The following is a 26,934-nucleotide window of genomic DNA, read 5'->3' on the forward strand; positions in this document are numbered from 1 at the left end:
TATAATCAGAAAGAATGCCTTCCCAAAGCTTACATACAATGCATGTCAAATTTACTGGCCTGTAATTTTCAGCTTTATGTCTATCACCCTTTCCTTTATACACAGGGGCTACTATAGCAACTCTCCATTCATCTGGTATAGCTCCTTCGACCAAACAATAATCAAATAAGTACTTCAGATATGGTACTACATTCCAACCCATTGTCTTTAGTATATCCCCAGAAATCTGATCAATTCCAGCCGCTTTTCTAGTTTTCAACTTTTGTATCTTATTGTAAATGTCATTGTTATTATATGTAAATTTTATTACTTCTTTGGCCGTAGTCTCCTCCTCTATCTCGACATTATCCTTGTAACCAACAATCTTTACATACTGCTGACTGAATACTTCTGCCTTTTGAAGATCCTCACATGCACACTCCCTTTGTTCATTAATTATTCCTGGAATGTCCTTCTTGGAACCTGTTTCTGCCTTAAAATACCTATACATACCCTTCCATTTTTCACTAAAATTTGTATGACTGCCAATTATGCTTGCCATCATGTTATCCTTAGCTGCCTTCTTTGCTAGATTCAATTTTCTAGTAAGTTCCTTCAATTTCTCCTTACTTCCACAGTCATTTCTAACTCTATTTCTTTCCAGTCTGCACCTCCTACTTAGTCTCTTTATTTCTCTGTTATAATAAGGTGGGTCTTTACCATTCCTTACCACCCTTAAAGGTACAAACCTGTTTTCGCATTCCTCAACAATTTCTTTAAACCCATCCCAGAGTCTGTTTACATTTTTATTTACCGTTTTCCACCATTCATAGTTACTTTTTAGAAACTGCCTCATGCCTGCGCAATCAGCCATATGGTACTGCCTAATAATCCTACTTTTAAGACCTTCCTTTCTATCACATTTTTTTAACTACGACAAAAACAGCTTCATGATCACTAATACCATCTATTACTTCAGTTTCCCTATAGAGCTCATCTGGTTTTATCAGCACCACATCCAGGATATTTTTCCCTCTGGTTGGTTCCATCGCTTTTTGAATCAGCTAATCTTCCCATATTAACTTATTTGCCATTTGTTGGTCATGCTTCCTGTCGTTCGCATTTCCTTCCCAAATGACATCTGGCAAATTCAGATCTCCCGCTACAATCACATTTCTTTCCATGTCGTTTCCCACATAGCCGACTATCCTATCAAATAATTCCGAATCCGCGTCAGTGCTACCCTTTCCCGATCTGTACACTCCAAATATATCAAGTTGCCTATTATCTTTAGAAATGAGCCTTACACCTAGAATTTTATGTGGCTCATCTTTAACTTTTTCGTAGCTTACAAATTCTTCTTTCACCAGAATGAACACTCCCCCTCCCACCATTCCTATCCTATCTCTACGATACACACTCCAGTGCCGTGAGAAAATTTCTGCATCCATTATATCATTTCTCAGCCATGATTCAACTCCTGTTACAATATGTGGTAAATATATATCTACTAAATTGCTTAATTCTATTCCTTTCTTTACAATACTTCTACAGTTCAACACTAACAATTTTAAGTCATCCCTACTTGATTTCCAGTTCCCTGTTCCCTTAGCACCGCTCCCTAGGCCATCCCGTTTCCCTGAATGTAAATCCCTATTACCCTTCCAAACAAATTTCCTAACTTATACGTACCACTGCGGTTTAAATGAAGGCCATCCGAGCGCGGATCCCTGTCTCCTACCCACCCATTAGGATCTAGAAATTTCACTCCCAGTTTCCCACATACCCACTCCATAGTCTCATTTAAATCCCCAATCACCCTCCAGTCAGTATCCCTCCTACACAGTATTCCACTAATAACAATCTCCGCTTTCTTAAACTTCACCCGTGCTGCATTTACCAGATCCCACACATCTCAACTATGTTGGTACTTATATCAGCTTGCCTTACGTTGTTGGTACCAACGTGAAACACTACCACCTTCTCCTTCCCCTCCTCCCTCTCTTCTACTTTCCTCAACATCTGCCTCAACCTAATTCCTGGATAACATTCTATCCTGTTTCCCTGTCCTCCCCACACTTTCCCCACGTGTCTAACGATGGAATCCCCTATGGCCAGAGCCCCTCCGCTCCTGGTCAGCCCTATCTTTCCTGATAGCTGCAGAAGCTACTTCCTCCTCCCTTTTCTCCTTCCCATGACCCTGTTCCACCTGTCTTTTTCTATCAAGTCCTACACATTTCCCTTTCCTACCTTTTCCCTTCCTCGTACTTCCACACATCTCACCAACAGTTCCCTGTCCCTCATGTTCCCGCTGTTGTTCTATCTGGAGTGACTCGTACCGATTCCGCACAGACACCTGTCCTGAATTCTGATCCTGAATAGACCCCTTAGCCTGAAATCTCCTTCCCCTTAGAACATTAGACCACCTGTCTTCTACAACTCTCCCCTTTCCTTCCTCTCCCTTTTGTACACCTACTGTAACCTTTACATTGTTTGAGGGAGTCCTATCTTCCTTCCTGTCTTCTGTGAGAATCCTAATTATCTCCCCCAAACTTTCCAACTCCTCCCTCATACCCCCTCAATGCCTCGCCACACCCACAGTTCGTACACTCGCGCTCCTTAGCCATTCTTTACTGAAAAAAATGAAATTAAAAATAAAATAACTTATTTGCAAAAAATAAATGAACGGAGGGATATATTGTCTGGGATAGTACTCAAAGATCACACAACAATAAGGTAATTAGTATAAGACTACAACACTACAATACTACTTAGTTGTGCTCTATTTTTTATCCTACAACCCCTAACAGCATAAAAACTGCTGTTAATTACTGAATATCGAAAGTAATACACAAGAACTACACAATTCCAAACTGCAATTAAGCCTATCCTAATTACAACAACAGTATTTAGTAAGAGTGTCTATGGATACCTTTACTACATCAGTACTACACAAATATTTTACAATAATAAAATAAGCACACTAAATTCTAATAGGTTATTACTCGTATACTACTGTACAGTACACTACAGTAATTTTTAAACTACTTTCAGACGTATCCTAATTTACGATACTGGTACCGTATGTCACTACTAAGCACAAACAGAAATGAAATTTGCAAGAACTACTGTACTCAAAGATTACCAACGAAGCTAAATGCTTAGACAAATTATTATTAGTATTACGGTCTAATAGATACACACGAACGATAACACACGAATATAGCAGGTAAGATACGGCACTCTCTAAATGTACTGTATCTATACTACAATGTATCTACACTACAGTGCACTAGACTGCGTTTGGTTAAATGCATAAGTATCGAAAGGATTGCCGTACACGAAGAAAAACACGAATATAACTGGCAAGATACTATCTATTATACCTTATCTTCACTACAATTCTACTGAAATGTGGTTATGCGATTGTTACAGCTGGTGGATTACTATTATTTTCCCTACTCCACGGGACGGAGAATAAAATTGTCCTTAATTAGGCCTACTGAAAAATACAAGGTTGTCTACAATAATTTCTTAAATATTTCTATCAAAACTATTCCTACTACTCCAGGGACTTGAACTGCAATTACTGGGATATATGAACTTTATTATTATTAGCTAACCGCTCATAAATACTGAGAGATTGAGGGAGCGAAATATAAATTACGGATACTTTAACTACCTACTCAGAAGTACAAATGATTGGAATACAGGATCAGCTGATTTTTATTTATATTTACTTGACTACACTACTCCCTTTGTTGACGACTGTAGCCAACAATGCAATACTTGAATGTGAGGAGCGACAATAATCAATAACAATACAACGACTGTTGACTATTACCGTGTAATCTCTTTAACTACTTTTTAAATGGAAGTTTACAGGCGTATTGTGTTTTTAATGTAGTAAATTATTTCCTTCGCGATAGTTTGGACGGATATCTATACGAAATACCGGAGAAAATTCGGCGGAAGTTACGATACTATTCCTTATGATAATCTGCCTTTGTAAGTATTATACCAACGAACCTACAGATATTCACAAATATTTTTAAAGATAATATTATTACCTAAAGTATTTCCTAAACCTAAATTAGAAACAAGGTACACCTAGCTAGCCTACTTAACCTAGAAAACGTAATTTACTGAAGACCAACTGAATTACTTGTCATAAAATTTAAATAAATATCACTACTCCCAATTTCTACCAACAAGCACTAAACACCACTATATAAATAGCACTAACTGAATCACAAATACAAAAAATGAAGCTATTTCAATAGGTTTTCTGACAGCTGTTTCATTAATGTCATTTTTTATTTGATGCCTCATATTAACTTATTGTGATGAACTATGTTTTTTCCACATTTTGATGAAGGCCATATGTTTAATATACGATCACGTTAGTTGCTATTGATAACCTCGTGGTGTTTATTATGACACAGTTCATTGACGTTACTCATTCTTTTCATTATTTTTCTTTGTTGGCAGCGTTCATAAACGGTCGTCGGATTAAATTATTTTAATTATTATTCAGCGAGGTGAGAAGATTAATTTGGTTTATTTATTTTGAACTAGTGTATTATAAAACCACTTAACGTGAACGTTATTTGTGTGTTATTGTATATATAAACTCAGGTTGTTTTATTTTATTTCATAAATATTGCAGTTCAGTGGAACAGTATTTTACATTGTTCAAAATTATGAATTATGAAAGTAACCTCAGTTTTGGGTGTCTGTTCGTAACACAACATGGTGCGATCATGTATTTGCACAGAGAGATTGGGGAATGGCAATGTTGTATTTTGGAGCACCATGCCTTGCCAAGGATCAAGCTAACCTGTGAAGCAAATTCCCTTTCTGTGCATAAAAAATCGGTTCAAATATAACCGGAGGTTGTTTCGGTTCCATTAAGGGTTCTTTCAGTGGCTGATGATATTCTTCGTGGTATTTTATAATCGGTGGATAATCTTAGTTAAGGAAAAAATTCGGAGTCCGGTTGCGGAAACTGAATCTTCACAGACCAGGTGAATCGACCAAGGGCATCACTTGTAATCCGATGGTCATTTTCTGGTTTTTCTCTTTTCTTTTCTTTATTTCTTAATCTGCTTACCCTCCAGGGTTGGCTTTTCCCTCGGACTCAGAGAGGGATCCCACCTCCTCCGCCTCAAGGGCAGTGTCCTGGAGCGTGAGACATTGGGTCGGGGGCTACAACTGGGGAGGATGACCAGTGCCTGCCCAGGCGGCCTCACCTGCTACGCTGAACAGGGGTCTTGGTGAGGGAGGGGAAGACTGGAAGGGAGGGACAAGGAAGAGGGAAGGAAGCGACCGTGGGGTTAAGTTAGGTACCATCCCAGCATTTGCCTGGAGGAGAAGTGGAAACCACGGAAAACCACTTCCAGGAAGGCTGAGGTAGGAATCGAACCCACCTCTACTCAGCTGACCTCCCGAGGCTGAGTGGACCGCGTTCCAGCCCTCGTACCACTTGTCAAATTTCGTGGCAGAGCCGGGAATCGAACCCGGACCTCTGGGGCTGGCAGCTAATCACACTAACCACTACACCACAGAGACGGACTTTTCTTTTTTCATATTGTTAATATTGAAGTCTAATCTAGCATATTACGTTAATATAATTCAATAACAATAAAACTGAGGTTTCATTTTATCCACATTTCTGTCAGCTGTTTCATTAATGAAATTTTTTATTTGATGCCTCACATATATTTAACTTAGCATTAATTTTATTTGATAATAAACCCATATTATCCCACTTCTTGAATATTATTTCAAATAATAATATTAGATTTCCTTATGCCTCCCGCCCATTCATGTTAACAAGTAACTGAAGAACGCTGATCCCCCGAGAAAAGAAGAGTCTACTTTTGGGAGGGCCAGAGGCAGATGTAGAAAATCGGTAGGCGAGGGTGCAGTACTGACGTATTAATATTTGTTATGCGAAACCAAACCCGGTGCAAATCAGTGACGGAGTATCCCAAGCAGACTGGATATATCAAACTATCGGACCCATTGAGCCCTTTATTGTTCAATGCGCTGATCAAGGATCTCTCTACAAAAAATAAATAGGGAGGACAAATTGTAAGCATATACATATATGCGGATGATATGGCACTAGCCGCTGATAACATAAAAAAATTGCAAAACGGATCACTCAATGGGCGGATGACAACGAGCTAAGGATGAATCTAGAAAAAGACAGGTTTAATGGTATTCAAGAGAGGAGGACGCTTATTGAAAGGGGACTACGTTGTATGTGGGAGACATACAGTACATTAACACCGAAAAACCAGTTCACATACCTAGGGATCACACTACATGTCTCCGGGACGTCCATCTCAGTACACATAATGAAGAGACTAGCTGCTGCACTTAGAAATCAAACATCTGCAAAGAATGTCACCAGAGACGGCCATGAAACTTTTCCAAGTCAAAATGCTACCAACGCTCACGTACGGATTACAAGTAATATCGGAGTACTTATCACGTAAACAGTTACGAGAACTGGAAAGCATGAAACCGAGATACCGTAAGAGGGTCCTAGGGGTATCTAAATTCACCCGATCCCGGTACGTATATGTTTTAGGCTGGGAGACCTTCTAGATAGAGAATTTATGACTAGAAATGCCTCTACAGCAAACTCCGGCATGCGAGGAACTGTTACCAGAACTACGAGAGAAAAGGGACTCGATCGAGGAAAGCTTTTACGGTACAGACGCACTGATAAATAAGGATTGGATGAAAGAGGAATATGAGTAGAGACATTTGGTGACACGCTTTGCAATGCACGGCGTTCACCAACGTATCTGTGCCAAGAAATCCCACCACCAGGCCAGCCAGGAGTGTGTATGGGTATTGTGCAATGAACAGTGTGATACACATCTCGTAATGAAGTGCAAGGAGAGAACAGTCCCTGTGAATCAATTTTGCTCTGAACAAAGTCCTCTTTAAGTGAACTGCAATTTACTTGATGTAATATGCAAATTTTGTACATTGTGCGAAATAAAATTTATTCCTATTTGTTATGCGATATGTAGTTTTACAGAAATCATATTGACAAAGTGGAAAATAGTCACCATTAAAAGCGTACTGGAACGCAAAAGGTTCTGTGTTCTTAGAGAGGTCCAATAATAACAGAATCAGTGTTCCAGTCAGACTTCCTCGAAGCGTGTTGAAAAAAAGAGTTCAACATTTCGAGCATTGATTGATTAGTTTCTTGTTTACATACTTGATTGAGCCATAGGTCAATGAAAAATTCAACAATTAATGGAAGGAAGTAGGGAAATGGATTTGGAAAACAACAAACCCTCAGAATTGTTCTATAGACTAAATTGTATTTTACGGAATACTTACAGTTTTCCATGGGCATTTGCGATCAAATTCGGCCATGCTGTCCACAAACCCTTTATATGGTCTTGATGAGTTATTCATGTTTACACAGATGTCTTGTAGATGTTCTGTAGCTAAATGTTGGCAGCTGTCAGTCTGTTGCTTACTGTCACATTTTGATACGTCAACAAACAACTGGAATCACGAAAAAACAGCAAATGTGTAAGAAGGAACTTACAAGAATCAATATAAACTGTTAGCTATTCTTAGAAACCTTTCAGATCTGTGCTCAAGAGCTTTGCGCGTGGTATTTTGTTAAATATTTTACAAATTTGTACAAAGAAACGACAATAAAACTAATATAATATTACACGCGATCTATATTAAAATATAATGATTTGCTCTAACCCATTCGGCCTAAATAAAATTGAAAATCTTTCTGGTTCAAATGAATCCATTATTTATAACCCTGGAAGTGATGTAGATAGATTTTTGTATATATATTTTAATGACGTGCTTTGTTTTTCTCATTTATGAGTCAAATAAAGCCTCAGTAATTCTTCATTCGTTTAACCCAGTTCAACGCCTTTCATTCATACGTTTACTCACTGCTACATCGCCTACACCTTGTCTAAATATGCGAAAGTTATACATTGGTGGAAAAGAAATTGCAAACTCGCTGTGTATGCATATCACTTTATTCAACCTGGAGGTAAAAATGAAAATAAAAAAGAAATTAAAAAAATACATTATAACACTATAATCAAGCCTGAAGCAATATATGCATCTGAAACACTCATAATTGGTGGAAGATCATTGATAAAAGATGTAGAAAAGCAAGAAAGTAAAAAAGGAAAATTTTTGTACCAGTCTGTACAGAGGAGAATTTGGATGGTAAGGAAAGCTCGTGAGCTGTACCAACACCCAGAGAATATCTCAGACACATTTAGGAAAAAACTTTTGAAATTTTATGGACGTGTTCTTAGAATGAGTAATCAGAAGAAAAGAATTCTGAACCTTACCGTATCAATGAAACTTTTTAAAAAAATTGGCTGCTCGAAGTTGGAAGAGATCTTCAGGAAATAGGCTTAACAATGACATTGTGTTAGAGATCTATGTTTAGGTTTTTACTCAACAATCACCACTTTAAACACAATCCAAGCACTACCACCAACAAAATATGGTCAGAATATCACAAGAAAAGCTATAGAAAGAAGATGAAGAGATTTTGGGAGAAGAAGAAGGCAACGATGTCAGCTAAACACCTCAGTTGGGCAGAACGAAGAAAGAAAGAATAAATGGCGTATGGCTTTTAGTGCCGGGATTGTCCGAGGACAAGTTCGAATCGCCAGTGGCAGTTCTTTTGATTTGACTCCCGCAGCTGACTTGCGCGTCATGAAAAGAATGATAAGGTGATGAAAACGACACATACATACTACCCCCGTGCCAGCGGAATTAACCAATTAAGGCTAACACTTCCGACCCTGCTGGGAATCGAACCCGGGACCGCTGTGACCAAAGGCCAGCACGTTAACCATTTAGCAATGGAACCAGACAACCCAGGGATAATATAGCTTAATGACAGTGCATGGTCAACAATGCAGACCGAACTAATTACAATGAAAACCCCAAATAGGCCCTACTGAAGGGGATTAGCAACACATCAGTATACAGCATAACCTTCTCCGCAGGTGACAAGCCACAAACAGCAGAGGTGGACGGTAATTGTAAGATACTGCGTCTCACACGTATGTTTGGAGCCAATATAATGTATTCTGGAAGATGACACTCACCAGCACCATGTTACACACGTAAATGTCTATCGCTGGCAAGAAGGCAGAACCTGCTCAGACCTGCTGCAAATCGAGGGTTCCTAGTGGTACGTGTGTACGTCCCTCGGATTTCCGCAGCGAACTCGTCAAAACCTGCCAGTGATGCCGTAGCGGAACACCCATCTTGACGTATAATACGCCTGTCAACGGGTGCGCACCAGTTTATCTGAATACCAATGCTGATATCGCCACTTTACGGTTGCATCATAAACAGAGTGTGCATAAATTTTGATTTGACTCCCGCAGGTGACCTGCGCGTCATGGAAAGAATGATCCAGCCCCCGTGCCAGCGGAATTAACCAATTAAGTTTAACACTTCCGACCCTGCTGGAAATCGAATCCGGGCCCGTCTCTTGAAGGCCCAAGTTTCAATTCCTCTCAAACGGCTGTAAAGGCAAAGCAAGGGCACGTAAACGTCTTCGATCCATGGCTATAACTTGAATGCTATGCATGGCTGGACACACGTCTAGGGTGCGAATGGCATCACACCATTTAATACGTCCTTGAGAGGTTAATAAGTTTAACGACAGTCATCCGCTTTTGTATTGTGTTTCTTTCTTGTCTATGGATGGAACCTTGGAAGTGAAATGGCTCTCTCTTAGCGTAAAACCAAAGCTGAAATCTGTATCTTTGTCTTTGTCTAGGATATCTTCGCCAAAATACGCCTTAATTTCCGCTCCACTAATGCTCAATATACGTCGAACTGAGATGATAGACTTCAAAGAACACCGAATTGGCTTTAAAATAGATCCAACGGTAAAATTCGAGAAATCCGAAACACAATCCAATGAGGTACATGAGGAAGAGAAAACACCATATGAACCAACCATCCCATCCTCTCAACAAGAGTAACAGGTGGGTGATAACGAAATCGTAGGATTAATGGTTAGTGCTAAAGGAAACATTCCTCCCATTTTCGTCAAGTTCTGCAAATCATTTGACCTCAGTCAGGCATTAAGAAGAGAAGTTACAGTGACTGCCTTGAAATACTCTATCCTAATCCTGAAGAACAACATCTCCAACAACATATGTCAAATGTGCTTAAAACCATAATGTAATCAACTTCAATTACTTTTAATATTCATCTTGTTTTTTGTATTCTTACAGTATTTCTCAAGGGCAATTTCGAGTTGGGGAAGTCGAAGCAACACACTGGCTGCCGCCTTACGCGCATATTCATCATGTCATTCCAGAGCAGCACTCCCTTGACGCGCCGTTTGCGTCATTGTATATGATCCGATTTTCCTTGTCTTTACAGGTCGGCACTTCGATTACGCTTTGTTATTCTGTAACCTCACTCAGACTGAGGTTCAAGTTAAGTGTTAGGATTATTGGTTCGTAATCTGTTGCCTTCAAACGTGGAATAATAACGTATGAATGTAGCAGTTGCAATTCGACTGGTCTTTCAATTGTCAAGTAAATGCAAACGGCAAATCAATGGGAAAGCGGTGAAAATTGTGGCATATGAAATGTGAAAAGAACTGTCTCCATTTATTATTGTCCTCAGTTTCTTCAGAATCCTGCAGTTTCCATAGAGTCTTATTTTAGGATTTACCACTACTGCCATACATGATGTGAATGACTACAGTAATATTCATTACAATCTTTTACCGAAGGGTTATTACTATACGCGCACTTTTTCTTGAGCCCGATTTTTACGGGGTGAAGGGCAAGGAGGGAGCGCTGACAGTTCCGGTTTTACTGCCAACTGAATGGAAATGAAATCTGAATTGAATCGATAGTATGATCGATCGATATACATTTTCTAAACCTTTATTATCTTAGTATGATTTCTCTGACATTACACTTCCACAACTACATGCACAATCGTCACTGTTATCTGCAGCACTATGAATTATCAGACATATCACTTTCAGAAGGAGCCTCCGTGGCTCAGACGGCAGCGCGTCGGCCTCTCACCGCTGGATACCGTGGTTCAAATCCCGGTCATTCCATGTGAGATTTGTGCTGGACAAAGCGGAGGCGGGACAGGTTTTGCTCCGGGTACTCCGGTTTTCCCTGTCATCTTTCATTCCAGTAACACTCTCCATTCTCATTTCATAGCATCTATCATTCATTAATGTATCACTTTGGGAGTGGTGACCCCATCGTAATAATAGCCTATATATGATTCATTCATTACATCCCTGACCTGGTCAATGACTGGTAAACAGGTTGTAGGTTTTCATTTTTTCATCACTTTCAGAATCATTTTCACTATTGTCACTGCTATCTGCAGTATTATTAATGACAATCGCGTCCATTGCTATTTCCATTACACCGTCGTGCCTCCAGTATTCCTCTTCCTGTTCTTTGACCTTTCTGCAATACCCCTTCCAGTCTGCGGCAGATACTAAATTGAATGCCTCGATGGTGAGTCGTCGTAAGTTAACTGCTGACATGTCTCCCGTAATATTATGTCGTTTGAATTCCCATTTTATTTTTGCCCATGCCAATTCAATGGCGTTCAGATCACAGTTGTATGGGGGAAGACGAAGGACAACGTGACCTGTCTCACCAGCCATGACGTCAACAGCATAAATTTTATTAGGAGGCCTGTTTTCATCAACTAATCTATACAGCGCCCCTTTCCGTTGATTTGCGTCGCAGACAATGCTTATCTTGTGTAGCCACTCGACCATCGTCACTCGTGTATCATACCTCGATAGTATTTTATCCACCTGTCGAGAATGATATGGAGCATTATCCAATATTATCACAGATGCAGGAGGCAAATTAGGGAGCACAGATGTTTTAAACCATTTCTCAAAATGACTTAAATGACTTAATCCTCTTAATAGTTGCCAGAGATATGCCCGTGTACGTGACAACTCGTTTAAGAGACTTGCTGAGGGGGAAGAGCAGCTGTTTATTTTTTTTTTCTCTATAGCACAGCATTCGGCAACTTCAGCTATTATTTCTCTTCCCTCGCTGTATATAACCTTTGAGGGGCGTTTCTGTGGAGGTGTTCTAGGTGGTTCCTGTGATTGAATGAGATTTTCCTCACTCATGTTCATTCCCAACCTATATTTTGAATTTGCAATGTAAACAACAACAGTACTACTATGAAAAGTGTACGCCAGATGTCTCTCGGTGATGCATAATCGATTCATAGTTCGCGTTTCAAAGGTTGCCAATACGGATGGCGAAGATAACCGAGGTCTACCGATTCAGCACTAGGGAGCTCCGGGCTCAAGAAAAAGTGCGCGTATAGTACGTAACAATCTAACATTATTTGTCCCAATGCAGAAGCAACACCGAACACCCATACATCGATAACGCATACGTGCGTCTACCGGCACCTGAGATATATATCGTTATACAGTGCCCATGTGCGTCATAGATGACTTTTCATGTGTATGTGTAAAATCTCCTCGCCTGCGAGCCGCAGTGGAGAGGCTTGCGCATCCTAATGAAGCAGATAGCCGAGCCGCGGGTGCAACCATATCGGATGGGTACATGTCGAGAGACCAGACTAACGAACGGTTCATCGAAAGGGGGGAAGCAGCCTTTCGGAAGTTACAAGGGCGACAGTCTGGATGATTAACTGATATGGCTTTGTAATAATACTCAACATGGCTTAGCTCTGTTGATACTGCTACACGGCTGAAAGGAACGGGAAACTACAGCCGTAAGTAACTCCCTAAGACATGCAGCTCTCTCTATGAACGATGTACTAATGATGCCTTCCTTTCGGATAAAATATTCTGGAGGTAAAATAGTCCCCCATTCGGATCTCTTATCTTTAACTCGTTTGAAACTGAGTCTAGCCATCGTCTTCTTAGTCTCCCTCTACTTCTCTTGGGCAACGGCTGAGTGGCCTAGTAAGTGGTTCTGAGAGTCGGGATACCAGGTACTACGGAATGGGAGTGGGTAACTCGGACATATTCTGAGTCGTGGTCCTCCTTGTGCTCAGGCGGCTAGGACTATACAATCCCCCGCTGGTCCTAACTCGTTAGAGAAGAGATCCTCACTTGGACCATGTGCAAGTAGGGTAGCATCCTGCTTCATGAATTAACCTAGCTTACAACATTTAAAGCAAGCCTCATATTCAGTCAACATAGTAAAATCAAAATTGAAAATAATATAAAATTTCAGGTGGGTTTTTACAAATTGGCATTGATTTTAACTTACTAATAGGCTAGACTCCACTCTTAAAATGTGATATCAACATAATAATGAAATTATAATTTCTAAATTCACCATAACTAAACAATACCATTGGCTTAGAGGCAGAAGTTTGTATAACTATCAATATTTACTTAAAGGATATCGAAGGACATCCTGTCCGTATTACGGTTGATCTCGAATTCAGAACTAATATGTTCACGCCTGGATTATGGAGATATGCGCAATAATATTGAGGGCAATTTTCGTGCATATTTTACCCGTACAAGAGCTAATATGGTAAATACTGTAGACGTACGGACATCAAATCAATAGCCCGGAATATCGACCGACATGTAAATGAATCATGACTGAAAGATTGTATGGGCAGGAATTTTCAGCTTTATGAACTGGTGGCCAAGAAAACTAAATCATTATGAGAAGAACAATTGAACTATGCATATAATGATGTAGGCTGTACTTACATATTCTGAAGCTACACTTACGTTCAACATTTCGGACATTTCTTTATTCACATGTAGTTTTGCATTCATGACTGCTGTTGTCCTGTTGTACTGTTCGAATTCAACATCAGTATACTCCGTTTCATTATATTTTTTCCCTTCACAAGCGTAAAACTTCTCTAGCACTATCTTGATTGGGGCCTAGAAGCAAAAAAAAATTAATTTATATTGCTATTATTTAACATACAAGGGAAACGAAGACATGGGAGCATTAACCGATCAACAAAAATGAAATATCAGAGCTATAATGATCTATAAGTAATCAAAATATGCTTGAAAATATGCATTAAAATGTACTAAAATGCAGTTAAATAAAACATGTTCCTAACAGATTTAATTCTGTCAAGAAATCTACAATGAAAACGCCATGACTTGCAGCGAATTATCCGGTGTGAGTTACTGTAATGAAATCCTAGTTTCTGAACCACGGGAAACGGCTGAGTTGCCTAGAAAGTAATCCGGAGCGTCGGAATATGAGTTGCTATAAAATGGGGGTGGGCATTTCGGACGTATTCTGAGAGGCGGCCCTGCTTGTGTTCAGGTGGCTAGGACTATACAATTCACTGGTGTGTCACTTGTCACTTGGACAATGTGTAAGTAGGGTACCAACCGTCTCCTTCTTCTTCCGTATCATTTATCCCAAACACTAGCGTAGTCTGATACTTTGGCTTTCTCTCGCCACTTCACACGATTGTGTACCATGTCAGGATGAAGACGTCTTCATGTCTGGTGTCGAGCCGGCGCTGTCTGGTCCTCCTACTGGCTTTTCCTCGTCATTCAGCTATGCCAATGTTACTTCAGCAGCTCGAAGTACATGCCCATACCATTGGAGACGGATTTCCCTCATCTTTCAAGTGACTGATGCCACTCCATATCGCTTCTGAACTTCATTGTTGCTGACAGGATCATGAAGTGTCAAGCCAGATGTCCATAGGAGCATCTGTGTTTCAATAACGCCAAATCGCTGTTCCATCTCGTTAGTGTAAGGGCCACCACAAACCTAAGGAATTCCAAGCTAAATTGTACTGATCGCCAAGGAGGCGATTTTCTTAGCTGTAGCTGGCTTCGCGTATGCGCACAATCACATTATTTTTTACCGGCATGTAGCATGTGTGTGGCTTTCTTGAATTACCTCCATACAGAAGATATTTTATTGCTGAACTGTTCCTGTGTTTGTTAATTATCATGGAAGGCAGACGAAAGGAAAGAAGACATGAAAAACATATACTTGTCTGTCAAATTAACAAAGATAACCACGAAATACATCTGTTCGCAGGAAATAAATGAAACTCTGGAAATTGATTGCACGTATCATTTATTATTTTTACATACATTTTTACCCTACTTCCTATTTTTGGGTACTTCGTATTCACATTTTCTTAATATCATCCTCAGTAATAGGGTTCATGAAACCGTTCCTGATTATGATGAAATTAAATTTTAATTCTTCATCATTTCCACGCAATGCTTGAATCAAATAAATGAATTCACAACGAATTCCATGAATTCCATGTCTAACTTACAGGGGTTAAACAAGGCTGTAATCTTTCACCATTGTTGTTCGTAGTTTACATGAATCATCTGCAGGGAGGGAATGAGTTAGGTGGAAATATAGTAAGCAGTCTGCCCTATGCTGACGACTTGGTTCTAAAGGCAGATTGTGCCGAAAGGTTGCAGTCTAATATCTTGCAACTTGAAAATAGGTGCAATGAGTATGGTATGAAAATTAGCCTTTCGAAGACTAAATTGATGCCAGTAGGTAAGAAATTCAACCGGATTTAATGTCAGATTGGTGATACAAAGCTGGAACAGGTAGATAATTTCAAGTATTTAGGATGTACTGTATGTTCTCCCAGGATGGTAATATAGTAAGTGAGATTGAATCAAGGTGTAGTAAAGCTAATGCAGTGAGCTCGCAGTTGCGATCAACGTTATTCTGTAAGAAGGAAGTCAGCTCCCAGACGAAACTATCTTTACATCGGTCTGTCTTCAGAGCAACTTTGCTTTACGGGAGCGAAAGCTGGGTGGACTCAGGATATCTTATTCATAAATTAGAAGTAACAGACATGAAAGTAGCGAGAATGATTGCTGGTACAAACAGGAGGGAACAATGGCAGGAGGGTACTCGGATTGAGAAGATAAAGGCTAAGTTAGGAATGAACTCGATGGATGAAGCTGTACGCATAACCTGCTTCAGTGGTGGGGTCATGTGAGGCGAATGGAAGAGGATAGGTTACCTAGGAGAATAATGGACTCTGTTATCGAGGGTAAGAGCAGTAGAGGGAAACCAAGACGAAGATGGTTAGATTCAGTTTCGAATGATTAAAAGATAAGAGGTATCGAACTAAATGAGGCCACAGCACTAGTTGCAAATAGAGGATTGTGGCGACATTTAGTAAATTCACAGATGCTTGCAGACTGAACGCTGAAAGGCATAACGGTCTATAATGATGATGTATATACGTATGTTATTCTCTTTCCAATTCCATGTATACAGAATCTTCTTCTCTTTCTTCATCTTCCACGACAACGGTCAAAAAATAAAAGCCTCCTCTTCAGTTTATCCGCCATCTTTAAAGGGCTGCCTAGCATAGTATAGCCTACATTTTTATTCGTGTCAGATTAAATAGACGCACAGGGATAGCCGAAGCAACTTATGTTAATTTATCAAGTCATTGTGTGCTTCCTCTTAATCTAATTGTATGATAAACAGGCTACGGATAGGAAATAATAAAGAATCCAAATTTTCAGATATTGATTATTTAAACAACTAACTTCATTTTGACCAGTGATGATTTCTGGTACAGCACAACGGAGCAATGAACCTTCAGCTTATATCAAATAGTACTCAAGTACTTAATTTTCACAACTCCCTTGTCAATCTCGAAGCTCTTGCCAAGCCCATCTCTCCGTGATATATTCATACCGGCTTCAGTTCATGTGAGCTGCGCAAAGTCCGTGGCTGGATACTCGTATGAAATGCACCCCCATGTTAGGTCATCTATCCGTGGTACTAGGCGAAGGGAGTAGTGAGGTGCGGCCAGCACGAAGACAAGACCAGGATAGCGCAGAAATGGATATCTGTGCTTTACGACTGCGCAATACTCGTCTCTCGTAACTTTGCCTACGTTATAATCTTTGCCTACGCTATACAAGGCCTTGAAATGCACTCATGAAAACGGGCGGCATATTAGTTCACCATTCAGCCACTAGAATCGCGTTCTTGCCCACCTTGTGTGCGCATGGCCGTATATACCAATAGCAAATTATATCCTAAATAAAGTGAGCTGAATATTGCTGTGAGTATTTTCAGTGCCTGATTTATAGAGCTGTGCTTGATTGGCTTGGATAGGTCACTGAAATTTTAAAACTTTCTTACTAACGGGCTTCTTACCAAGTTTCAAATCTTTCTCCCTTCTAGTTGAGTAACTCGAAGCAATGTTGTCTAACAGAGGTCGAAGAAATTTTTGGAGTAGGAACAGAAGCTGTTTGTCGCCTTAATATTTTTAGAAAAATTGTACAGATTTGTAGTAACTGTCTTCGGGGCAAGTACTGCACAGCAAAGGTGACAGTTTCCATCTTGTACTGCAGAAGTGTCACAAACGATGATTTCGGATATGTGAGGTTTCCTTGATCTTGAAAACGATTAAGACGTACGGTAATGCTGGAGTAGTTGGAGAAGAGATATGTTTTAAACAGCCTTCACAGTCTGATTGTTCTTCTGCCACACGCACTAAGTATCATGTTACCATAGCTACAGAAATAACACAAATTGTAACTGTAGAACCTGAAACAAATTGATCGTATTTATATACTAGTGAGCGCTTAATAATAAAGTATAGTTCAAACATATGTGATGTAATTTACCTTGCAAGGGTTTTGTAATGATAGACACTATGTGTTGAGGAAGCTGCGGAATTTGCACATCCTCGCGCATTCATGCCTTCTGTCCTTTTCATCTAATTGGAACACTCTTGACTGTAGTAAACTCGTTCGTCCAGTTCTCTCAGCTCCACATTGCCATGTTTTGATGCCACAATAAATCCAGTCATTTCGATTGCGTTAAGGCATGCCCTTGCGTCCATCGTGTGATTGCATCCCGCTTTGTGTCGTAAGTGGCTCAAGAAAAGCTCGATATAATCGCTTGTTAGGTTCCTCGTCAAGATATAATGTAAATGTATGTTTACGAGGTACTTCACGCAGGCGACAGTTTATTGGGTAGTCAGGACTAACGCCTGATACGTCTCCTTCGTGAATATGTCCGCTGTCTCCGGACGCCATTTAATTTTCTTAATATACGTAAAAGATAATTAATTAAGCTACTGAGACGTTCACCTTTAATGCTGAAGAATGAAAGTTTGTTCTCATTCCTGGAATATGTCCCATACGAGGTGTTGCAGAAGTCATGCGCATCGGAACATTTCATAAAATTCTCCATAAAAAACAAATTGTTTCTTTTAAACTCTCTGTATCTTTAATGCTCTCGGGACAAACCACCTCCATCATTTTCTTTTATCAAACCAGCAATTGTTTCAGTGGAATATGCAGTTTTAGCTCATTTAGACCAAATACACTGACTGACAGAGCAAATGCAACACCAAGAAGGAGTGGTCAGAACTTCATGCCAATTGCAGGGTAGACTGACGTCACTGAGGTATGCTCATGATGTGAAATGCGCCGCTGTGCTGCGCACGTAGCGAACGATAAATGGGACACGGCGTTGGCGAATGGCCCACTTCGTACCGTGATTTCTCAGCCGACAGTCATTGTAGAACGTGTTGTCGTGTGCCACAGGACACGTGTATAGCTAAGAATGCCAGGCCGCCGTCAACGGAGGCATTTCCAGCAGACAGACGACTTTACGAGGGGTATGGTGATCGGGCTGAGAAGGGCAGGTTGGTCGCTTCGTCAAATCGCAGCCGATACCCATAGGGATGTGTCCACGGTGCAGCGCCTGTGGCGAAGATGGTTGGCGCAGGGACATGTGGCACGTGCGAGGGGTCCAGCGCAGCCCGAGTGACGTCAGCACGCGAGGATCGGCGGTGGCAGCCCCGCACGCCACGTCAACCGCCATTCTTCAGCATGTGCAAGACACCCTGGCTGTTCCAATATCGACCAGAACAATTTCCCGTCGATTGGTTGAAGGAGGCCTGCACTCCCGGCGTCCGCTCAGAAGACTACCATTGACTCCACAGCATAGACGTGCACGCCTGGCATGGTGTCGGGCTAGAGCGACTTGGATGAGGGCATGGCGGAACGTCGTGTTCTCCGATGAGTCACGCTTCTGTTCTGTCAGTGATAGTCGCCGCAGACGAGTGTGGCGTCGGCGTGGAGAAAGGTCAAATCCGGCAGTAACTGTGGAGCGCCCTACCGCTAGACAACGCGGCATCATGCTTTGGGGCGCTATTGCGTATGATTCCACGTCACCTCTAGTGCGTATTCAAGGCACGTTAAATGCCCACCGCTACGTGCAGCATGTGCTGCGGCCGGTGGCACTCCCGTACCTTCAGGGGCTGCCCAATGCTCTGTTTCAGCAGGATAATGCCCGCCCACACACTGCTCGCATCTCCCAACAGGCTCTACGAGGTGTACAGATGCTTCCGTGGCCAGCGTACTCTCCGGATCTCTCACCAATCGAACACGTGTGGGATCTCATTGGACGCCGTTTGCAAACTCTGCCCCAGCCTCGTACGGACGACCAACTGTGGCAAATGGTTGACAGAGAATGGAGAACCATCCCTCAGGACACCATCCGCACTCTTATTGACTCTGTACCTCGACGTGTTTCTGCGTGCATCGCCGCTCGCGGTGGTCCTACATCCTACTGAGTCGATGCCGTGCGCATTGTGTAACCTGCATATCGGTTTGAAATAAACATCAATTATTCGTCCGTGCCGTCTCTGTTTTTTCCACAACTTTCATCCCTTTCGAACCACTCCTTCTTGGTGTTGCATTTGCTCTGTCAGTCAGTGTACTTTAATACACCAATACCGGACAGCTCTATCTCAACAGCATTGAGTCGAGTGCGAACAGCGATGGTGGTGACATCTAGCGTGTTGGTGTGAACTGCATACTCGTCTATGCTACAGTTGAGACGAATGCACTACATTCATTGGAAACATTTTTGTTAAAATAATAAATTGAATAATCATAATAATTAAGATGACATTTTAAAATATGAAATGCCTCTTTCATAAACCTCCAAACGAGCATTATGTTAGCCGTGCCTTTCGCTATGTCTTGAAAATTAAAAGCAGCATTTGTTTGAGGATCCAACCACCCTCTGGGGGAAATATTTAACAACTACCTACTCTCTCCAGTTTTTTCTAGCCTGGCGAAGGACGTTGTATGGACTTAGCCTAGTTTTGCTGCCGGATACCTTTCCTACCACCAATCGTATGTGGAGGGATATATATTCACTACCTCGTGTTTCTGTGGTTGTTTCTCGTGTGATGTGTTGTATATATTTGAAGATGCGTATGTATACGAACACAAACCCGTAGCCCCCGATCTACAGGAATTAACAAACGCGAATAAAATCTCCGACTCAGTCGGGAATCGTACCAGGGTCCTCTGAACCGAAGGCCAGTACGCTGACCTTTCCGTGGTGGTGATTATTTTTTAAGAGGAAGTACAACTGACCAGCTATCCTCTATTAACACTAATCAGAAGGGAAATGGAAGAGATCCAACACTCCGAAGAATGAAGGTATCATAAAAACGGGGGGCACGAAGCGCTAACCATCCAGCCAAAGCGCCAGAGCGGGCAGATAACTTAACAACATCCATGATTTATAACAATTTTGGGAAAGAGAAGCTGTAATTAAGGAACAGGAGTTCTGATCCATTATTTTGAATTCTTCTTTCTTCTTCTTCTTCTTCTTCTCCTTCTTCTTCTTCGATACGGCCGATCTTCCCGAATGCGACAGGAGAACTCAGCTCACGCTGCTCTCTCGTTTTTGCTGTACTTTGAATTTTCTGTTTTACCTCTGAAGACAGAAATACATAATATGTATAATACATTGGGGTTACGGTGAGTGAACTAGGATGTTCTTGACAAGGAAGAAGTGTTCAGAATTTCCTAAAGTCTCTTTCACAAATTTATGCATGAAGCATTACCATACACACGTATTAAATTAGTTGGACTGGTGCTCAAGCCTATGCCTGTAATACACTGAAATAATTGTCTTGCCCGCTTCTGTGGTGTAGTGGTTCATGTCATTAGCTAATACCCCCGGAGGCCCGAGTTCGATTCCAGGCTCTGCCACGAAAATGAAAAGTGGTACGAGGGCTGGAACGGAGTCCTCTTAGCCTCGGGAGGTCAACTGAATAGAGGTGGGTTCGTTTCCCACCTCAGCCATCCTGGAAGTGGCCATCCTTCTCCAGGCAAATGCCGGGATGGTACCTAACTTAAGACCACGGCCGCTTCCTTCCCTCTTCCTTGTCTATCCCTTCCAATTTCCCTATGCCCCTGCAAGGCCCCTGTTCAGCATAGCAGGTGAGGCCGCCTGGGCGAGGTACTGGTCATCCTCCCCAGTTATATCCCCCGATCCAGATTCTGAAGCTCCAGGACACTGCCCTTGAGGCGGTAGAGGAGGGATCCATGGCTGAGTCCGAGGGAAAAACCGACCCTGGAGGGTAAACAGATAAAGAAGAAGAAGAATTTTCTTACGCCGGGCTGAGTGGCTCAGACGGTTGATGCGATGGCCTTCTGATCCAAATTTGGCAGGTTCGATCCTGGCTCAGTCCGGTGGTATTTGAAGGTGCTCAAATACGTCAGCCTCGTGTAGGTAGATTTACTGGTATGTAAAATAATTCCTGGGGGACTATATTCCGGCACCTCGGCGTCTCCGAAAACCGTAAAAGTACTTAGTGGGACGTAAAGAAAGTTATTATTATTATTATTATTATTATTATTATTATTATTATTATTATTATTATTATTATTTTCTTACAGTAAAAAAATGACTGGATTCGAAACTCATGGCCTTCAATTTTCAATTTCAAGACTACCGCGATAACCATTACGCTACAGGCCCACAAGTTTTCGTTTGTGAAATTTATGGTACTGTTTAACAATATGGAAGCTCAAGTTTGAGTATTTTAGAGTTCCATATTTGTTAATATTATTGGTTTTAGGTCCCACTAACATTTCAGTAGAGTATTTGATTGATTTTCTTAATATAAGGGTCATATAATGTAACCTCAACACAGATGCGAGGTCATTACTTTTTTAATACTTGCTGTCCTTATCAGTTCCCATGCCCATTAGCTTGTGGGTAATTTGTTCAGCGCATAACACTTTTCTTGGCATATAACTGCAATGTAAGATTATTTAGTGACAAACACTGATACATTATAAACAACACGGCAGTGCGCCAAGAATCATACAGATGACAATATGTTATTGAAGAGTTGGTCACACCAAGCCATGTAGGTAGCAGCACTATCAACTTTCTCACTGAAAACAGCAAGCTGTCCGATATTATCATATTAAAGTATTTGTTTAGACTCATTTTGACACTCCGATAATTCAAACTATTTTCTCTTTGGAATTTTCCTACATTTTGCAATGTCTTGTTTGTGTTCGGGAAATTCTGCAAAAACTTAAGGGACTTGATTAGGCAGAAGTGTCTTTTTAGATGTGCTTCTTCTTGAAGTGTTTACTTCATATCCTAGATTTTTCTGTTGGGACCCAAAGAGATTCCGGTTTGTCTCCTCCGTGAGAAATGGCAACAAGCAACCGTTGTTTTAAAACACTATTCACTGGAAACTTGTGAAAAGAAATACTACTACCTTTAATTTCTCGTGACTGATAATAAGGAACACAGCACTAAGCCATGTTTGGAACTGCGAGTGCTTAACGTCAGAGGAATACACACATTCGCAATTAACTCAATTAATAAACACGCTTAAAGGCGCGGACCTGGTAGACAGGGCGCAAGAGAGCGACCCTAGCGGCCTGGCATTGAACTTCAATGTGAGGACTTCGATAGCGTATTACTGCCTTTATTTCAAGGCCTTGTATTTTAACCGTTGCCTACTTTGAGATTTTAGGAAAACGAACACCAAACAAAAAATCATCTTAGGACTATAGCGAATGAGCATTGCGATCGCAAGAATGAAATCGTATCCAGGACTGGGAAAGACAAATATTTGTTCAACAGTATGAGGGCCCCATTCTCTAGTAGAGATCTCAACCTTCAGCTCCGAGTTCGCACGTTGCGATGCTGTGTTTCCTATGCCCTTCTGTAGGGTGTTGAAGGCTGGAAGCTCAGGCCTTTGCCCGAAAGGCGGATTGGCGCTTTCGAAATGTACAGAAGAATGGGTCGAATATCCTGGGTAGAATAGAAGACAAATGAGGAAGTCTTCAACTCCTTAAATAAGAAAGTAGAAACAGTTCAGGTACATCATGAGAGATGAAGGATATGAACTTCTCCAGCTCATCATCGAAGGGGATATTGAAGTAAAACGATGTGTGCAAAGACGGAGAAATTCCTGGCTTAAACACCTGCACCGACGAACCTTTCTTTCTAGCGTTTAATCATTTAAGGAAAAAAGAAAAAAAAAATTAAAGATCTTAATTTTGTTTAGGTATTCTCATTCAACATAATCAAAATATTAAAATGTTATGTTATGATGATTTTCATAACAATTCACTAATGTTTCTTTATTCACTGATACGGTGAATTAGGTTATAATACTTATGTAAATCGTGAGCTAAACAAACGTTAGTTTTGTACTGTTTTTGTTATTTGGTATGACTTCACTGATGAAGGGAATGCATATTGTTCCTGAAACATGTATGGTAGACTAAATAATTTTCAATCATTAAAGGTGTATTGACAAGGTGGACCCAACATAAACTATTTTAAATAGTTTCTTTAATAGATTCACAACGTTTCTTTCATGCAGATCGCATACTTGACCCGTCAAAGCATATTCGTATCGTTAGAACTTACTCTTGTAAGTTCACGTATCAAAAAATAGCAGTGTATTTCAAAACTCCTTCTGTACAATATTCACGTAATTTACTTTCAAAGTCGAAAGGTGAACTTCCTCGTAGGGGAAACGTTTTCATACGCCTGGTGGTATCCTAAGACATTAGTAGTGGCCTGACCGCTGGAAGGAATGTTCGGTCATATCTGTGACCTTGCCATTCATTCTCTGACAGGCCTAACAGGTTATACAAACTCAACCATTCTAGCTGAAAGAAATAAACAAACAATACATTCATTTATTACAAGTAATACATTTCATCTTGATCCGTGGTGGAGTTATTATACTGTATGTAGGAGGCCCGGTATGAGTTAGCCGTGAAGGGTGTCAGATAATTCGGGCGCAACCACAACACAAAGAGTTGCTTTTAATCCTGAACACAATTATCCCCAGTCCAATTCATCTGGCAAGACAATTCCCTTTCCATCACATCAAGGTTGAATGACGCTTACAAGAACTTGCACTGCTGTTTCAATTATTTATTAAGAAATTTTAAGATCCCTTTATTTTAGGATAATTTCTAAGTGGCCTTTCATGAACAAATCTTTTATATCAAGAGGTGCCATACAGTGACGACGAAGAGAACACTGACTCTTTAGACAATTAAACGTTTTATTTGGTCAAGGACAAGTTGTTTCTAACATTGTGTTTTACCTATGTTATTTGTGTTTTTGTGTATGTTTTAACTATCATTCAGGGTCCCGGATAAAGGTGTTTTCCATGGAAAACGAAACATGTACACACACACACACACACACACATATATATATATTGTTATTGTAATCTAAGAGGAACTGGAAAAAATCCAAAGAAAAGCAGCTCGATTTGTTCTGGGCGATTTCCGACAAAAGAGTAGCGTTACAAAAATGTTACAAATTTTGGGCTGGGAAGGCTTGGGAGAAAGGTGACGAGCTGCTCGACTAAGTGGTATATTCCGAGCTGTCATTGGAGAGATGGCGTGGAAGGACATCAGTAAACGAATAAGTTTGAGTGGCGTCTTTTAAATTAGGAAAGATCACAATATGAAGATAGAGTTGGAATTCAAGAGGACAAATTTGGGCAAATATTCGTTTATAGGAAGGGGAGTTAGGGATTGGAATAACTTACCAAGGGAAATGTAGTATACATTTCCAGTTTCTTTTCAATCATTTAAGAAAAGACTAGGAAAACAACAAATAGGGTATCTGCCACCTGGGCGACTGCCCTAAATGCAGATCAGGATTGATTGATTGATTGATTGATTGATTGATTGATTGATTGATTGATTGATTGATTGATTGATTGATTGATTGATTGATTGATTGATTGATTGATTGATTGATTGATTGATTGATTGATTGATTGATTGATTGATTGATTGATTGATTGATTGAACTTAATAATTGAAAGTGGTGGAAACGTGAACCTTCCCAAACATACAAGTTGGAATTTGTTATACATTCATTTATATCAACAGAATCGTCATTTGATTTAAAAACAATAAATTGACTCGCCAAAATTGGATCCTCATTTTACACCAACCGGCACTAAAGTTACCAATGACATGTTTTAGACTGTGTCAGTTTTGTATCATTATTCAGAACTGAAACCTTAACCAGTTTTTTGTTGACAATACTGTGTAAATGGTCTTGCTGTGTACAGAAAACTGCCTCACGTTATAATCACTTTTTAGTCACTGTAGAACGCAAAAACGCGTTAAATGGTGAAGAGCCCTGAAGCATCTGCTTCACACCTTCATATCGATACAATCAACACAATTCGAAGGAGGGTACGGACATCTCAAACTAAACATTTTTATTCAAGGTTCATTTCTCTGAAAGTAGTCACTAACACAGCTGTTTTAATTCTTCGAGAGTCATTTCAACTCTAAATGTAAAGATGATATGTCAATATCACGAGATCACCACAGTTTTTCCCGATTAGCATATTTTCCAATGCAGTGGTCTGTGTACCAGTACAGATGCAGAGAGTTATTTCAGCATTAAATGTAAGTTGCCATTCAACACGGCCATCTGATAATCCTAAATTACTTGAAGAAAGTAATCCGAATCTAGAACATGGGCGAGCCTCACTTCATTGCTCGACACCGGCACTCATAAGTTTGATTCATTATACTATTTATTCACGTAATTTATTCAAACTGCACTTTCAAAAATAAAACATTGGTATGAGACATGACTCAGAAACATTTTGTTTGGTACAACTCTCCCGTTAACGATATAATGAATAAGAACATTGGAATCAGCTTATTTTTAATAGCAAAACGGCACACATTCGAAACAAAATTCATTTTTTCACTTACCTCCTCCGCAGGAATAACACACAGTAAGCTGAGAAACGAAATAAATGATACGAGAAATAACATGATTACAGGACACAAGTGCCAACTAGTAGTTGAAAACACAGAAAATGAACATCCTTTTCACGACAGGAACGATTTATAAGCCGTTTCAGAGCTGACGATTGCCGGTTCAGTGCTCATAAATGATTGGATATCGTGCTCTATGATGAGGAAGGGCATTAGTGTGTCCGTGAACTAAAACGGAAGCGAGTTGATATTACGATAAGTTTGTAAAATGAAATAAATTATGAGTTTCGGAGACAAACGTGCATTGCGTCCTTTACATAATATATTGTTTTTTACCGAGGAAGTGGATGCTCTGTTTGGATCACGTAGCTATAACTCCGGGGAGAGTGGGCTCGAACACCACTAACGTCGGCAGTCCTTAATATGGTTTCCTGTGGTTTCCCATTTTCACACCAGTCAAATGCTGAAACTGTACATTAATTAAGGCCATGGTTACTTGTTTGCAACTCTTAGCACTTTCTTTTATATCCCATTGTCGCCATAAAGCATATTAAGTGTAATCCTGGGGCATTAATAATTGTTTTCTTTTTACACTTCGAATCTTCTACGAGTACATTGATCTCATACTTTGTTAATCATAGTAACTTCATGAACACTATTATTTATCTTCTGTAGATGGGAAGTGAAGTGTAAGGCATACAGATCGTTAGGTTTTGTCCGTAGATGTCTCTGGGGATGAAGAAGTAAAGCCCTACGAACGGCTTACATTTCCTTGGTGGTCCGCCTTCCTGGCACCCAACTACAACGTAAAATATGTGAAAATTAGAGGGTTCCAGCACCGA

At 40.4% G+C, this 26,934-nt stretch overlaps 1 protein-coding gene across 2 annotated transcripts in view; it reads right to left on the reverse strand.

Moving 5' to 3' along the window:
- The window catches only part of LOC136877150 (uncharacterized), an 82,919-nt gene extending 56,747 nt beyond the window's left edge, over positions 1-26,172 (reverse strand). For both annotated transcript variants that reach the window (XM_067150959.2, XM_067150960.2), the window contains exons 1-3: positions 26,087-26,172; positions 13,769-13,927; positions 7,348-7,518 (exon numbers count right to left, since the gene is read on the reverse strand). In XM_067150959.2, the coding sequence (XP_067007060.2) occupies positions 7,348-7,518; positions 13,769-13,927; positions 26,087-26,149 (393 nt within the window). In that variant the 5' untranslated portion in view covers positions 26,150-26,172. The remainder of the gene's footprint in view (positions 1-7,347; positions 7,519-13,768; positions 13,928-26,086) is intronic.
- Positions 26,173-26,934: the final 762 nt, after the last annotated feature.

This window comes from Anabrus simplex, chromosome 7 (assembly GCF_040414725.1).
Source record: "Anabrus simplex isolate iqAnaSimp1 chromosome 7, ASM4041472v1, whole genome shotgun sequence".
Taxonomy (NCBI): Eukaryota; Metazoa; Arthropoda; class Insecta; order Orthoptera; family Tettigoniidae; genus Anabrus; species Anabrus simplex.